Source organism: Drosophila sechellia, chromosome 2R (genome assembly GCF_004382195.2).
Source record: "Drosophila sechellia strain sech25 chromosome 2R, ASM438219v1, whole genome shotgun sequence".
NCBI classification, from domain to species: Eukaryota; Metazoa; Arthropoda; class Insecta; order Diptera; family Drosophilidae; genus Drosophila; species Drosophila sechellia.
The window spans coordinates 18,304,379-18,318,821 of NC_045950.1; the positions used below are offsets into that span (position 1 = coordinate 18,304,379).

General features: G+C 46.0%; 2 protein-coding genes across 2 annotated transcripts in view; both read left to right on the top strand.

Annotated features, from left to right (window-relative positions):
• The window catches only part of LOC6615508, a 42,200-nt gene extending 38,945 nt beyond the window's left edge, over nucleotides 1–3,255 (top strand). The window contains exons 5-6 of the mRNA XM_002039851.2: nucleotides 120–1,849; nucleotides 1,971–3,255. Of these exons, the coding sequence (XP_002039887.1) occupies nucleotides 120–1,849; nucleotides 1,971–2,130 (1,890 nt within the window). The 3' untranslated portion in view covers nucleotides 2,131–3,255. The remainder of the gene's footprint in view (nucleotides 1–119; nucleotides 1,850–1,970) is intronic.
• A 6,922-nt stretch (nucleotides 3,256–10,177) lies between these two features.
• On the top strand, nucleotides 10,178–13,687 carry LOC6615509 (platelet glycoprotein V). Its single transcript, XM_002039852.2, has 5 exons — nucleotides 10,178–10,461; nucleotides 10,635–11,904; nucleotides 11,967–12,183; nucleotides 12,243–12,505; nucleotides 12,563–13,687. The coding sequence occupies exons 2-5, from the start codon at nucleotides 10,637–10,639 to the stop codon at nucleotides 13,560–13,562; spliced, it is 2,748 nt and encodes a 915-aa protein (XP_002039888.1). The 5' UTR covers nucleotides 10,178–10,461; nucleotides 10,635–10,636; the 3' UTR covers nucleotides 13,563–13,687.
• Nucleotides 13,688–14,443: the final 756 nt, after the last annotated feature.

A 14,443-nucleotide genomic window follows, 5' to 3' on the forward strand; every position in this document is an offset into this window, starting at 1 on the left:
TTCTACAAAGTTGTTTACTTTTGATAGAATAATGTTAATGAGCCTATAAATTTGTAGCTGATAAGAATATCCCTTGCGTGTGGGTTTCTAAATGTAGTATTCTTATTCCTCATTTCCAGGTGACGCTATCCCAGATCTGCCGGAGTTCCCACCAGAACACCTACGCCCTGCCAGGAGGTGAGATCTCCGACGAACTGCGTCGCAAGTTCGACCAGTGGTGGTCCAATCAGCTCTCTCCCCAAGCGGCCGCCATGACGCCCAAGATGCTGCCGTTCATGACGGGTCCTTCGGCGGTTCCGGTTCCAGTGGCAGTGCCCGGCGAGATGGACTTTCCGGTAGGCACGGCCATGGCGGCGGCGGCCGCTGCGGCGGCTCATGCTGCTGCTGCCGGCGGAGCAGCGGGCGGCAATCCCCTGGGATCGATGGGCAGTCGCGAGAGTCTATTGCTGGCCAACGAGGCTGCTCACCATGCGGGCGCTGGACAGGCTCCGGGGCCAGGACATCACGGCAGCATGCTGGTGCATCCGATGCACGCGTCCATGCACCACCATCACCATCATGGCGCCGGCGGTGGACACGGTCCCCCGTATCCCAATCAGAAGACTCGCATGCGCACCAGCTTCGATCCGGAGATGGAGCTGCCCAAGCTGCAGAAGTGGTTCGCCGATAATCCGCATCCTTCGCGCCAACAGATCCAGACTTATGTGGTGCAGCTGAATGCCCTGGAGTCGCGGCGGGGAAGGAAGCCCCTGGATGTGAACAACGTGGTCTACTGGTTCAAGAACGCTCGAGCGGCACAAAAACGTGCAGAGATGCGGGGTGGTAGCCTGGGCAGTGCGATCAGTGCCCTGGGTCATGCCGCCATGAACGGCTATCTGAGTCAGCACGCCCCTTTGGGCCAGAATTCCAGCAGCAGTGCTGGTAGCCAGCCCATGAGCATGGGCAACCTGTCCATGTCGCACGACTACCTAAAGAGTCCGCTCAGCCTGAAGTCGGAGGACATTGACACCATGTCGCAGCATTCGGACGACATGGACGAGGAGCAGAGCAGACCGAACACGCCACAACTGCCCCTTTCGCTGACCACCCACGAGCGGCATCGCAGCTCGCCGCTGATGGACGAGGACGAGGAGGAGGCGGGAGAGCAGCAGCAGGCACAGGAGGCCAAAAGCGACGGAATGAATGGCAGTGTGAAGGATGAGGACCGGCAGGAAAAGTCGCGTGATGAACTGCAGGACAACGATAAGGAGAACTCCAACGGGGAGGACCGTCATCAGGATGCAGACGCCCAGATGGAGGCCAGTTCCAACCTCAACAATAACCACAACAACAGCAGCTTGCACAATGAGCAGGAGGTGGACTCCACACCCAAGCGCTCCACGCCCAAGGAGGAGGACGACGACTTGGATATGGACGAGGATGAGGAGGACAACGAGAACGATGCCAGCCATTTGGACGAGTTTCGCTCGCCCTCGCCGGATCTAGCAGGTGGAGTTGTGCCCCACAAGGACCAGCTGCCCTTTCCCATGGTCCCCAACTCCATGTTCTCGCAGTCCTTCATGTACATGAGCCACTACATCCCGGCATTCGGTCAAGCGGCCGCCGGTCATCCGCATCACCATGCTGCCGCAGCAGCGGCAGCTGCCGGAATCCAGCCCAATGCCCTCATGGGCGGCGGCGGTCTCAACCTCTCGAGCATCTCAAATGAGGAGCGCCGGAAGCGGAACCGCACCTTCATCGACCCGGTGACGGAGGTGCCGAAGCTGGAGCAGTGGTTCGCCATGAACACGCATCCCTCGCACAACCTCATCCTCAAGTACACCGAGGACTTGAACACCATGCCGTATAGGTGAGCATCTTATCCTTTTCTGAACCATATATAAGAACCCTTATACCTTCTGATTTCCTATTTTTCGACTTCAAAAAAACCTTAGGACTAACTTTTCCCCTATTTCTATGTTTGTTTCTAGGCAAAAGTTCCCGCGCTTGGAGAGCAAAAACGTGCAGTTCTGGTTCAAGAATCGACGGGCCAAGTGCAAGCGCCTCAAGATGTCGCTGTACGACAGCAATCAGTGCGCCCAGCTGGGAGGACTGAGCTCCTTTGTGCCCAAGTACGAGGAGCGGGACTAGGCCGGCGGAGAAGGATCAGGAGGAAGCCCCGCCAGGAGTTTGAAATCAAAATTAGCAGCATTTCTTATTGTAAATAGTTGAACGAGAGACACACACACACACACAGAACCCCATTTAGGCGGCTCCAAAACGCCGCTGCAGCTATGACAAATACTATACCATATACGATAGCTCATAATATGTAATCCCCTAGATTAGTGAACTCTAAGTATTATAGAACGCGAACTAACCCAGTTACGCGTTACCCAGGATTTGCCCAGGAGCATCTAGCGAAATTAGAGCAAATAGATAAAGCCACTTTATGAGTAATACGATATGCATGCAAGAGTATGACTAATTTGTAGGTGTGGGGAGAGCCCCAGGGATTCTACCCTATCCAGTATACAACTCTCTATTTCTACTTCTACCTAGTTCTTAGCCATTGATATAGAAAGTGGGCGACAGCTCGTTAAGCATAAGCAAACCAAAGAAAGCCAAGTTTCGAGAACCGTAGACGTAGAAGCGATCTGCGATCTGTATATAATGTATGTTATCATAGGTACGCATTCTTTGAGCATTGTGAATTTGTTTCGGCCTCAGTTGCATTTGTATCTGCAGACTAAGTTACCCTTAAGTTTGAGTTGTACCAGTACCAGTACGTTTAGTTGCCCTGCCTTATTTGAGAGCCCCTCCCTCGCCTAGCACATATCCCTTTCGATCCAAGCACACGGATACCGCATATAGAATGTATAACATACCATTCGTTGCTTTCGAAGTCTTGGTATCTAATACCAACCCCCGAAATCTAGCCACCAATCAGCTTCGATGCGATTGGAACCTTTCGTTGCTAACTCCTCTTTGAGCGTTTCGATACAAACACGTAACTAAATCTACACACTGAAATAATACGTTTTACAAATTGTTCCATTAGTTTCGTAAGCCTTCGCATAGATAATAAACTTAATTCAAATAATATTGTAATTTATTGCAAGCATCAGTACGCCAACACACACACAGACACACAAGTAACACAGACAGACACACAGTGAAAACATCCACACATCTTTATATATAATATAAATAGAAATATATTCCCCAGCAATTATTAAATGATTAAATAAATACAATTTTAAATGTGAAATTCAAGCGGAGAGTTTTTAATGCCAAAAGGAAGGGGTTTTGATAATACAGGGGATAAAATCGTGGATCATTGACTTTGGTCTTGTTGACCAAATATTTTTTAAGTTTTTAGCTATAAACACAAATAAGTATAATTTGAATTTTGCTAATATTCTGCAAAAAAAAAAAGTGAAAGGCTGTTCTGGAATAAGGGTTGGGTAAAACTTAAGTTTACTGCCGTGGTCAAAAGTTGTCCTTGTCAAATTTGTCGTTAGGATACCTTTTTGAGGGGCACTCCCAAATTTCTGCGCACATCATTAAGGAGTTCATAAATTCTCAGGGAGTGCATTGTTGGTCGAAAGGATGGAAACGGTTCCTACTCCTCATTTTCCTGAGACGCCGTGGGCTAATGTGCTGCTGCAGTCGTAATGTGTTTGGCAATTTCTCATATGTGCCAGATCTTTGCTTTATTTCTTTGGGTTCTTTTCACTTTTTTCTCATTTTGGTAAGCACTGATAAGCAGCGCGGGAAATAAATATGCATATGTACGGGAAACGAAGAAAAAATGGCAATATGAGCAGCACATTTAGCTTCGTTTCGAGCATGAGTTGTGGCACGGGGCGTATGAGTTATCTGCCGCCCACCCACATCTCGGCCGCAGATATGAAACAATTTATTAGCGCCAAAGTTTACTTATTTTCATTTCTTTATTTCGCTCGCCTTTGTTACATCCCGCAGTCATTCCTAGATACGATGGTTGGTTTCCTTTGGTTTGGGGGTTGGGTTGGTTCCTTGCGGTTACTAAATCAGCACAACATTATTTCACATTTAAAATACACGTGTGTGGGTGTGTGGAGGGGATGTGCATCATTTGTTATCGCAAACTTTTAAATTAAAATTGTGGGAAGGAGTGAAGCGGTTCGAATTTATGGCATATCTCTGGGCCGCAGCATATTAAACTAGCTGCTTATTTATGGATATCGTAATAGAGTGCAAAACTGTTGCATACTTCTGGGCTAAATGCAAGTAACGAGATCTCCCGTTCATTTGAGGATATAGGAAGCTCTGGAGCGATGTAAATCATTCCGGGTATTTCAAACTTCAGAATTTCCCTTTACGCAAACATAAATATTTACCCGAAATATTTAATTCTCAGCCAAGGAGATCCTGCCAACTGGGAAGTCCTCTCGAGCTGTGGGATGTACCATACAAAACTCCACATAACTTTATCCATTAATTAAAATTCCCAGCACTTTTGCACCGCTCTGTGTGGTTGGCGAATGAAATTACAGCCACGCCCACAACTGCAGGTCAAATGAGGGGGCTCGGTTTGGCGAGGGGCATAAAATGTAAATATACATAAACAGAAGGCGAAAACAGGAGCGAAAAAGAAAACATTTACATAGTTAACTACGCCGCACTTGCGGCTGTTGGCCAACTTTCTAGGTGGCTCAAAGGTGGTCCTCCGTGGAGTGCCAATGGCAGCATAAATCTTGCTTTTCCAAACTTTTTCATATGCCCTTAATGACGCCAAATGGCGAATAAATCTGAATAATGCAATCATAATTAAGTGCTGCTCAGCCCACTGAGAAGATTTTGAAATATCTATCGGAATTCAGACGGAGATCACTGCCCGCCAAGGGGAACCATTAGTCATCAAAGGACAGATTTCTTGGCGGCAATTAGAGCGCACTGAACAAAAAGGACTCTCGCACTGCCAAAAAGGACAACGGACAACGGAAGGGGGAAGGGAGTACTACGCAGAGGGGTGGGACATAAATAGTTTTGTGGCTTTGACTGATACGCGGGGCAATAAAACTAATGAGCGTGCGAGCCAAAATAGTTGACAGTGGTTTGGTTTCGGTGGTTGGTTCGCCGGTGGTTTGCCCTTGCCAACCATCCACTACCCACTCGGCTGGTGGTGGCGATTCATTTGGCAAATTGAGTGCGCAAACAAACCGTAACGAAAGTCAAATGAATATAACGCAAGTCCAATTAAATGGTCATAAGTAATAATAATTCCGCTTTGATTTGTGACATTCTCTTTACACGGAAGTCGAGGGGGGAATCGCCGGAAAAATAAGGAAAGGAATGGTCCTGCTTTCAGCTAGACATCTTCATCTGGGCCAAATTAGTTAATGAGGACCTTTGGAAAAGGAAAAACAAAGGAGAGCTATTGAGATGAGTAATAAATTGTCCTGGCCGATTAGAAAGCTTTTGATTTGAGCATACTAATAAATTAAATAAACTATTTTGCCGCAAATATATTTTGAAATAACTTAATGTTACTAGGTATAAAATTATGTAAAAATACTAGCCCTATTAAGTATGTTTAAAAACTAAATATCTTCTTAAAAGCGGACTTTTAATTAAGCCTGGGCTAAGCATCATCAAATGGGATTTCTTTTCCATGGGCCAGAAGTCGGCCATTCGGTTTTCTGGTGGCAATTTAAGAACCCACTTTGGTCCGGGTCAACGGCACTATACTTCTGGCATATCTTGATTTTGCGTAAGAATATGACAGGGGGGCTTAGGCGGACACGTACGATGGGGTAATTTGGGAACGGAGCGGCAGGACATGGCTCAGGACACCCTCGCACTCCACCCATCCTGAGACTGCCTGCATTGGGCGATTATTATTTATTATCTTAATTACGTCTTAAAATCCCCTGTGAAGCGGGACAAGCACCTGCCTAGGAGAAGAGGAGGGCAGACAGCCCCTGCCATTGGAAATCCCGTGTCCTGGCTCATGTGCTATTCCGCAGGACCTGCGGAGAAAGTATTTGCGCGGAAAATTGTGCCCCTTTTGTGTATGTGTGTGTGTGCTTGGCGCACATGCTACCACTCTAAGTCTTCCCTTGTCTTGTCTTGTCTTTTTGGCACCTTATCCTTTTGGCTGCATCCTGCTCCTGCTCCTGCTCCTGGCCTTCCTCCTGCCCCGCTGTCAACTGTCGTTTGTCTTGGGCGCGTAATAAAAAGACTTAACAACGCGAGTTGTTTAATTATTATTTATGACACTCTCGGCTTTGGCTCGCCAGATTATTGCCCCAAAAAATTGTTGCTCTAGGAGCAAGTGGCCGGCTGGATGGGTGGTGGTTGTAAGATGCACAAGTTAGATTGCCGACTGGCTGATTTACCGTCTCGGCAGTTAGGACTATTTAAATCAATTGGCTTTGCCAGTTCATACTTTACACAGACAGCCAAGCCCGAACTCGAGCTCCAGCTCAATCTCAATTCATTTTCATAAAATCCAAAACTTTTACTCGCCCATAATTTACGATGATAATTATGGCAACTGTGAATTACCCCCCAGGGAGGCTAAGCCAAGGCCGCCTGCCGGATGGCCCACATCCCATCCACAGTGCACCTCCCACGCCCACTGGGCAGGCACAAAAATGTAAAAATGATAATCCCATTGTCAGGCGATAATTCAAAGGCGCCCATTCATTTGGGCCGCTGGGCAACGTCCAACGATCAACGACCAAAAGGTGAAAAATATTTCAATAAATATTCACAGAGTTTTCCCTAAATCTTCTTGAAGGGCTTTGAATATATCTGACATTTTTTTTGTGACTTTCCCAAGTTTTTCACATTTTTAAGTAAAAAAGGTAACTAATGAATGTACAATACTGTATGAATATCAATCATTTTTGAGTAAAAAATAACGAAGATTACTGTATTACCAATGTGATACTGAATACGAGTTTGCTTAGATGTATGTATATAATATGGTTAATATACATATGGTATTGAAATAATTATTGTTTAAAAGTTTAACATACTCGGAATTTTCCTCAGGGCATCCGCAGCGTCACTTCTTCTCTGAACCCAAGCCCAGTGAATGAATTATGCTTTTAATTGGAAACGCTTGGCGCCAAACGCTTTCTGCTGATGCCGAGATGGCGTTGCCAAAAAAGATTTGCTCATTAAACCGCCGAAGGACTTTCTGGCTTTCTCCCCCCACCACCGCCCCTTTGGTTTTTCTCCTTGGCTGTTGGCTGGCTGGTGGTGCGCCGCAGGTATAAATTTCATAAAACTAATACGAATTGATTTATGGCATTCTTTGCCGGCCTGGCGAAAGGCTTGGGCTCTTCTCGGTCCTGGTTTTTTCTGGCCCCGCTCCCAGGAAGATGGCATTCCGGCCTGGCTTTTTAAATCTCAGCCCAACCCCCCAGGAGTTGCTATCAGTAGCTGGCATTTACTCTGGAGTTGGTCTTTGTCTAAATCTTTGCCTGCTGTCAGTGGAAGAAAGTTTTTGGCTGAAGATGTACCCCTGCTCCTGTTCCTGTTCCTGCCCCTTCCCTTCATCTTGTACCCCTTTCGAGGAGACCAGGGTGTGAGTGGGTGGTTTCGGTTGGCGCGTCTTAAGCTTATAATTCATAAAGCATTTAAGTGGACGAAAATCGAAATTTATTGCTATTCAAGATATTTGCCCGGCAACGTTCCCTTTGACTCCGGCTGAAATCTAGAATGGCAAGCATTAAATGGGAATGTCTTTGGTTCGACTTATGTACACCCACCCAGCTCGTTTGCGGCATAACTGAATAATAAATATAATTGTCTATAAGGCATTCCAAGGCTAAGAATATGCAAATTGCGGGGCATACTCCCTTGGTTTATCGCCCCCCTCCCCCATTTATGTAATATTTGTGTATCAAAAATGCTGCTCCTTGTGACGTATCGTCCTGCAGATAGAAGCAAATTGTTTCTCTCCAACCCCGTGATAATAAAAAAGAGGAATCTTAAGCATAAAAATATAATCAAAGGCCGGAATGCGAGAGTGTGTGGCCCACATTTCGCTGATGACTCCGATTAGAAGAGTCGTAATGGCAGGGATATCTTTATGACATCTGCGGAAATGCTAAGCTAGCAAGCTAGCAGGATGTCTATGTCCATTTCCCATTCGCCAGGACTTCCGGCCATCCTGGCTCCACCTGAATTCGCATTCCACTTTATCAGCTCCTCACTTCTTGGTGCCTCCGGCAGATGGACAGTTAGGCGTTCGAGTGGGTGGTGTGCTTATCTCTCGACACCGCAGCTGTCATTCAACTTAACTTTTGCTTTGACTGCACTGCGGGTGGCAAACGCCGGCATCCCGATGCCAAGTTCCCTGCGCCAGGACTTAACGCTCCGAAAATAAATAAAAAGCACTTCATTTCTTATTAAAAAATCGCTGGAAACTGCCCAATAAAACGTAGCGGAGGCGGCGAGCGCTCTAAGTCAGCCCAGATTAGGGAGAAATTCAAAATCAAAATCAATCCATTAACAAAAGCACACAAAGGACCAAGTCCTTGGACCGTGCGGCATTAACTTGTGATTTCAACTGCGCGAGTTCCCAACGCCGGCGATGACTTTGCATCGCAGCGTCCGCTAATTATCCCATGGCAAGTGGGCCAGCAGGACGGGGAAGGGTGAGGGGGCGGTCCAGGACAAAAGGCGTCTCGGCAACAAAGCCGTTGCGCTTCATTAAAACGGCAAGGACACGCGAAAAGTGAGTGCCGGAGCGGCGCTGCGCATCCCTGCTCATTATCCCATGCACTTATCCGTGGCAACCGAATTTAAATATCTGGCCCACAATCGTTTCCAATCGAGAGCAGTTTGAGAAACCCCATGAGGGGTGGCGGGAGTGGAGGGGTTCGGGGTCGTATCCTGACGAGCTTATCAGTCGCGGCATTACGCTGACTTCTGCATTCTCCTTGGATGTCTTTGTTGGCCGCTGCTCCCGAACTTCCCCCAACCCCCGGAGCAGGGCAACAACTTATAGCTATTTGTATCGTTGCTTTTAATACTCTAAGTTTCTGTGGATGCTTGAATGTAATTGGAATATCAAATCTTTAAAATAAAGAGGTTTTTTTTCCAAGATACAAGTTTATATAAATAGTATGAATAGGGTTTTGATTAAACTTACAATGATGCAAAAGGTTTTTTCGAAACAAAATTACTGTTCCACACTTTTTGACACGTTTGAGGATCTCTTAATGTTGTTTTGTATTAACATCTACATTTTAAATTCGGAAATTTAATTTTCCATCGAAGTGTACATTAAATTCGTGTTTTGCTCTTAGCTATTTCTGAGATTCGAATGTTTCCTGTTGCCTTAGCGCTCTTCACCGTAATCAAGCCACAAATATGTTGCTGTCAACACGTCAGTGGTGGAAGTCCTGTTTTTTATTTGCTCCCTGGGAATGGGAATGGGTATGGGTTCGTCTTACTTTTCATTTCGCACTGCATCTTTATCGCGCTGTCGTCTGAGGCGTCGTTTCTGTTTTGCTCACGCTTCATTACAATAAATCCGGTTACGGGTGTCTGCAGGACCCAACTGCACAGAATCCTCCGAAGGGAATGGGTAATTTTAATGCCCTATCAGCGGCTGCCGGAGACGAAAAAGGAGTCGTCTGGCTGTTGTCCCGGATTCTCCATCTGAACGGTTGCACTTCTCCCGGGTGACAAGTTTATTCAGTCTTAAACGACTCCATTTGTTGCCATCTCATAAGACTCACGGTTGATTTGTTGACATATGCTGGAAAAGTACTTAGCAAATTTTCAAAATCAATTTAAAGTGGCAAGTAAAGGGATACAATAGTATAGCTCAAAGTTAATAAAATTGTTAGTAAGTTACCATTTCAATGACAACACTTGTAATTCATAATCACTAGACCAGATCATGCATGATTTGCTAGCAGAAGACTTGCCAAATTCATTTTTATTGTCGTGAATTCCGTAAAAATCGGTTAAAGTCCAGGTGACAATTACGGTTTGAATACCCGCTAAAGAGTTCTGGTATTTTCCGACACCCGTAACCCAGACAATCGAACCGGGATGCACACTATTGGAGCACGTTGCCATACTGGTGAATTGCTCCATGCAAACGGCTTTCTTATCAGCGGCTTATCTTATCAGTCGGAAGCCCATTGAACGATGCCAGCGACCAGCAGGTGAGTAATTTTCCTCGGCCGGGCAGTATTAGACCTGCAGTTGCGCGGAAACCTTCTTGAAAACCCCAAAAAATCGCACCGGAATTCCGAAAATATTTAACCACAAAGTGAAAAATGCTGAGGGCGTGGCTGCATCGGAGTGGCAGTTAGATTTTAAAATCGGATATTAAAGTTCTCCGTCAGTTTCGTGTTTTTTGGCTTTCATCCCGGTTTTCTGTTTGGGTGCTCTAGTTTTGTGGGAGATAAGATAAGCGGAGTGCAGCACGCAGGGGAAATACGAGCCATAATAAATCAACAGGTGAATAAGAACGGCCTAGTTGTGACGTCACTAACGCCTAAAAACCGTCGCAATTTCAAATTGCGTTCAAGCAAAAGCAAAAAGCAAGGGACAAAACGTTGATAAGGGTCTAATGAAAATGCATGCGCAATAAAACGGATGCACAACACGAGTAACAACCATCTATATTGCAGAGATGAGGATCGTTTTGGAGCTTGCACTCCTGGCCCTGGCGGTCATCTCCTCATGCCGGGCAGTCAACTGTCCTTGGCCCTGTCGTTGCACGTGGGTGGTGGACAGCTTGTACGCGGATTGCTCCAGGAGGAGTCTGCAGACATATCCGAACTTCGACGGCATTCCAGTGGAGCATTTGGATCTGTCGGGAAATAAGTTTTTGGAGTTTCCCACCCAATACGCGGACATAGACTCCTTGATATACTTGGATTTGTCCAACAACTATATCTCAAGCATTGGTACAAAGACTCTGATTGGATTCACATCTCTGAGGACTCTGCTGCTGGCCAACAACTCCATAGATTCCTGGGAGTCACTTAGTCCCAATGAGGCTTTCAAATATGCTCCAAGTCTAAAGCGTTTGGGTCTCGATGGCAATCCATTGGGCAGTTTTGGCAACGGAGAGAGCTTTGAACTGCTGACCAGCTCATCCCTGACCGACTTGGGCCTTTCTTCATGTGAAATTTCCAGCATCGGTGGAGATCAGATGATTAATCAGCTGCCAAATCTGGAACGCCTTAATCTGGCCAACAATCAATTGGCACAAATAGCGGCTTTGCCATCGCGAACCCTGAGGGTTCTCGATCTGAGTAACTGCAGCATTAAGAATTTGTCCGGATTCTTTTTGGACGCCATGCAAAATCTGGAGGCCCTAAACTTGTCCCGGAATACGGAACTCCAGTTTGACAGCCTGTCAGAAGATCCCATTCTGACCTATATGCTGCGAAAGTTGGATGTTTCCTATTGCAACTTGGATTCTATAGAACTGAGTGGATTGCCACAACTCACTGAGGTGCGATTGCAGGGAAATCTTCTGAGAGTAGTGGATGCCAATACATTTGCCAACAACTCCATGCTGGAGGTGGTTGATCTTTCCCAGAATGTGCTGCGACTCATTGGCCAAGATGCCTTTGCCAAGCTGAAGCGCCTTAAGGAGCTGAATCTGGCCTTCAATGAAATAGCCCGCCTGGACAGAAACTTCATTCGCAACAATGACGTGCTGGTTGAGCTCAATCTCAGTAGAAATGTGCTGCAGAAGCTGACGAAAATCGTGTCCAATTCGGTGCGCACCATAAACATGAGTTGGTGTGAAATCACCTCTATTGAAAGCACTGCACTCTCGAGTCTTTCGGTCATTCAAAAGTTGGACTTATCCAACAATCTTATCACTGATATGCCCACCTTTATGAGATCGGAAACCCTACAGCAACTAAACCTAGCCAACTGCAGGTGAGCATTAAGCAAATAACAGTCGACTAGTATAATAGTGGTTAATGGTGTTTTTTCTTTAGGCTGACTACTGTAAGGAACAACACCTTCAGAGAGTTCCCCGAACTCGCGGATCTCCACCTGAATGGCAACCGTTTAACGAGTCCCATTCCGCCCAATTATTTCGGAGGCAATAAGTTCTTGGATCAGCTGTGGTTGGGCGATAATCCCTGGATTTGCGACTGCCACAGTCCGCTCTTCGTTGAGTTCTACGACTATCTGACAGCTAAACCAGCTAAGGTTCGTCACGTTTCTCAGCGAATGGATTAAAATTTATGACTTTCATTCCACTTCTATAGATAAAAGATAGAAATCACTTGCGTTGCGCTGCGCCAGCCATTTTCTATGGAAAGCTTTGGGAGTTTGCCTGTGCGGATGTGTGGATTTTGAATGCCAGGACGAGCAGTACTGGCGAGAAGGCTTGGTCCATCATTATGCTGACTCTCCTTGGATTGGGTGCTCTGGTTTTGGGCTATGCCTGTCTGCAGAAGTATCTGAGGAAGCGAAAAGTCCGGCAGAGCGACAGGGAGTACGAGGAGAACGATGATGAGCTACGACGCATGTGAGGAGTATACCTAATTCCATAAAATAGAATTCTAATCAGTATTTTGATATATAGACGAGATCTCAACAACCGCATTTTGATGGAGGATGCCACGCCAAGCCTGCAACATACCCAGGAGATCAGCCTGCTGCCCTCCTACGAAGATGCCCTGCGCATGCCGAAACTAGTCAGACCGGTGAAGTCAATGATGGATCTCTCAGGACCCGAAAGAGCCCGCAACTCCCGGAAGCTCAGACGATCGCAGACCCATGCCGATGGTGATGGATCCCAGTCGGAGGCGGAGGACGGACTGCAGCTGGACTCTCGCCAGCGATTCCGCAGCGTGGAGATGCTCTCGAACCGGGACAAGGAGAGAACCGCCCAATACGGACCGTACAGACGCACTGGTTACATGGAGTACAATCAGTCGGGCAGTCGACGCTTTAGCATCGAGGACTCCCGCTTCCCCGCCGCCCACTTGAAGACCCAGAATCTTCAGAGTGCCGAACAGATCGGAAACTTCCAGAGTTATGAGAACAGTCCTTACACAAAGCGCAAGCCAAAAATCGCCGAGATTCCGCCATTCAAGAGGGTGAATATGATGGCCGACAGCGTGGAGTTCCTCACTGATCCGGAGTATGACGAAGTGGGCAGCAAGCACGGAAGCCCGTTTGCTAAAAGAAAGCCAAAGCCACCAGTTCTTCCACCGCCCACCATGAAAGTCAGTGCCCAGGTCTACACAGTGCAGCAGAATCCGGTTTTGGAACTGGATCCCGCCATCGAGGACTACTTCAGTGCGGCCCGGAAGCAGCCCTCTTCGTCCACCATTGCCAGCGACTTCCAGGAGCTGGATGAGCCCGAACTGAAGTCCCTGCCGGATGACAATCGATCAAGTACGATCTCCCGATCGGACGTGGAGCAGGATATGGAGCGTGGCAAGCGCAAGAAGCGCAAGAACTCGACAAGTCGTCGGGTGAGCGGTAGCTTCACGGCAGCCAATGCCGCCGAAAGTTCCTCCAGCGACTCCGAGCTCAATGCCCTGGTTCACAAGCCCATGAGGGAGACTTTGTTTTAGGCCACACAGCACATACCATATTGTTATACATTCCCAACATGTTAGACTTCGCATAATATTATTTAAACGCACCTTGAAATACACAATAACATTTTCTTGAAAGTAAGTACTTACCAACAAAATAATATTTGTTTTTGGCCGTTTTGTGGGAAAGGCGAATTGGCACTGAAAGTTCTTGTTTACCAAGTTTTCCCCAAAAAACAGACGAAAAATCGATATTTTTTATCAAAATCTCGAATGTAGTGTCTCATTAAGCTTGTAATCACATTAATAATCAATTAGAACTCACCCCTGACAATTTTAATTTTTTTAAATTTTTTGCAAATTTTAATGATGTAACTAACCCCTTATAAAAAATGCAAAAATTGGTCAAAAACTGATTTTTGCAGATCGCCCTTATTGTGATAGGGATCGTTAGTTAGGATCATAAGCTGCATAAAACAGTCATTCTTATGCCTATGAGACACGTTTTGACCAAGTTATGATGATAAACTTCTTTGAAACAATCACATTTTGACTTATTTTGTTATCATACTGATTTCATGACCATTTTTTTCACCTAAAATCATTACTAATTCAATTTAAATATAATCAATTGCTAATCGATTAGCATTAGTTTGAAAATATTTTGGAGTTTGAGTGAAAAATAAAGACTTGAGTGAAAGCTCGATCACCCAACGTAAGCTTTTAAACTCCAAGATGGTTTGAAACATGGAAAGACTGGCATACCTATGTGACGCCATCTACATTTCAAGAATATGTTCGGTCGAAAGCTCTGCCAATATCATTTAAATAAAGGGTTGAAAACAATAATACTGAAAAAAAAGAAAAGATAATAGCAATAACAGAAAACAATGTATGAATGTCTTCTATACCTTTTC

What these genes read in the sequence shown, in the direction of transcription:
- LOC6615509 (XM_002039852.2), top strand. Translation starts at nt 10,637, where the DNA reads ATGAGGATCGTTTTGGAGCTTGCACTCCTGGCCCTGGCGGTCATCTCC. An exon ending in CTAAACCTAGCCAACTGCAG is followed by an intron (nt 11,905 to 11,966) that starts GTGAGCATTAAG and finishes TTTTTTCTTTAG; the next exon opens with GCTGACTACTGTAAGGAACA. An exon ending in TGACAGCTAAACCAGCTAAG is followed by an intron (nt 12,184 to 12,242) that starts GTTCGTCACGTT and finishes CCACTTCTATAG; the next exon opens with ATAAAAGATAGAAATCACTT.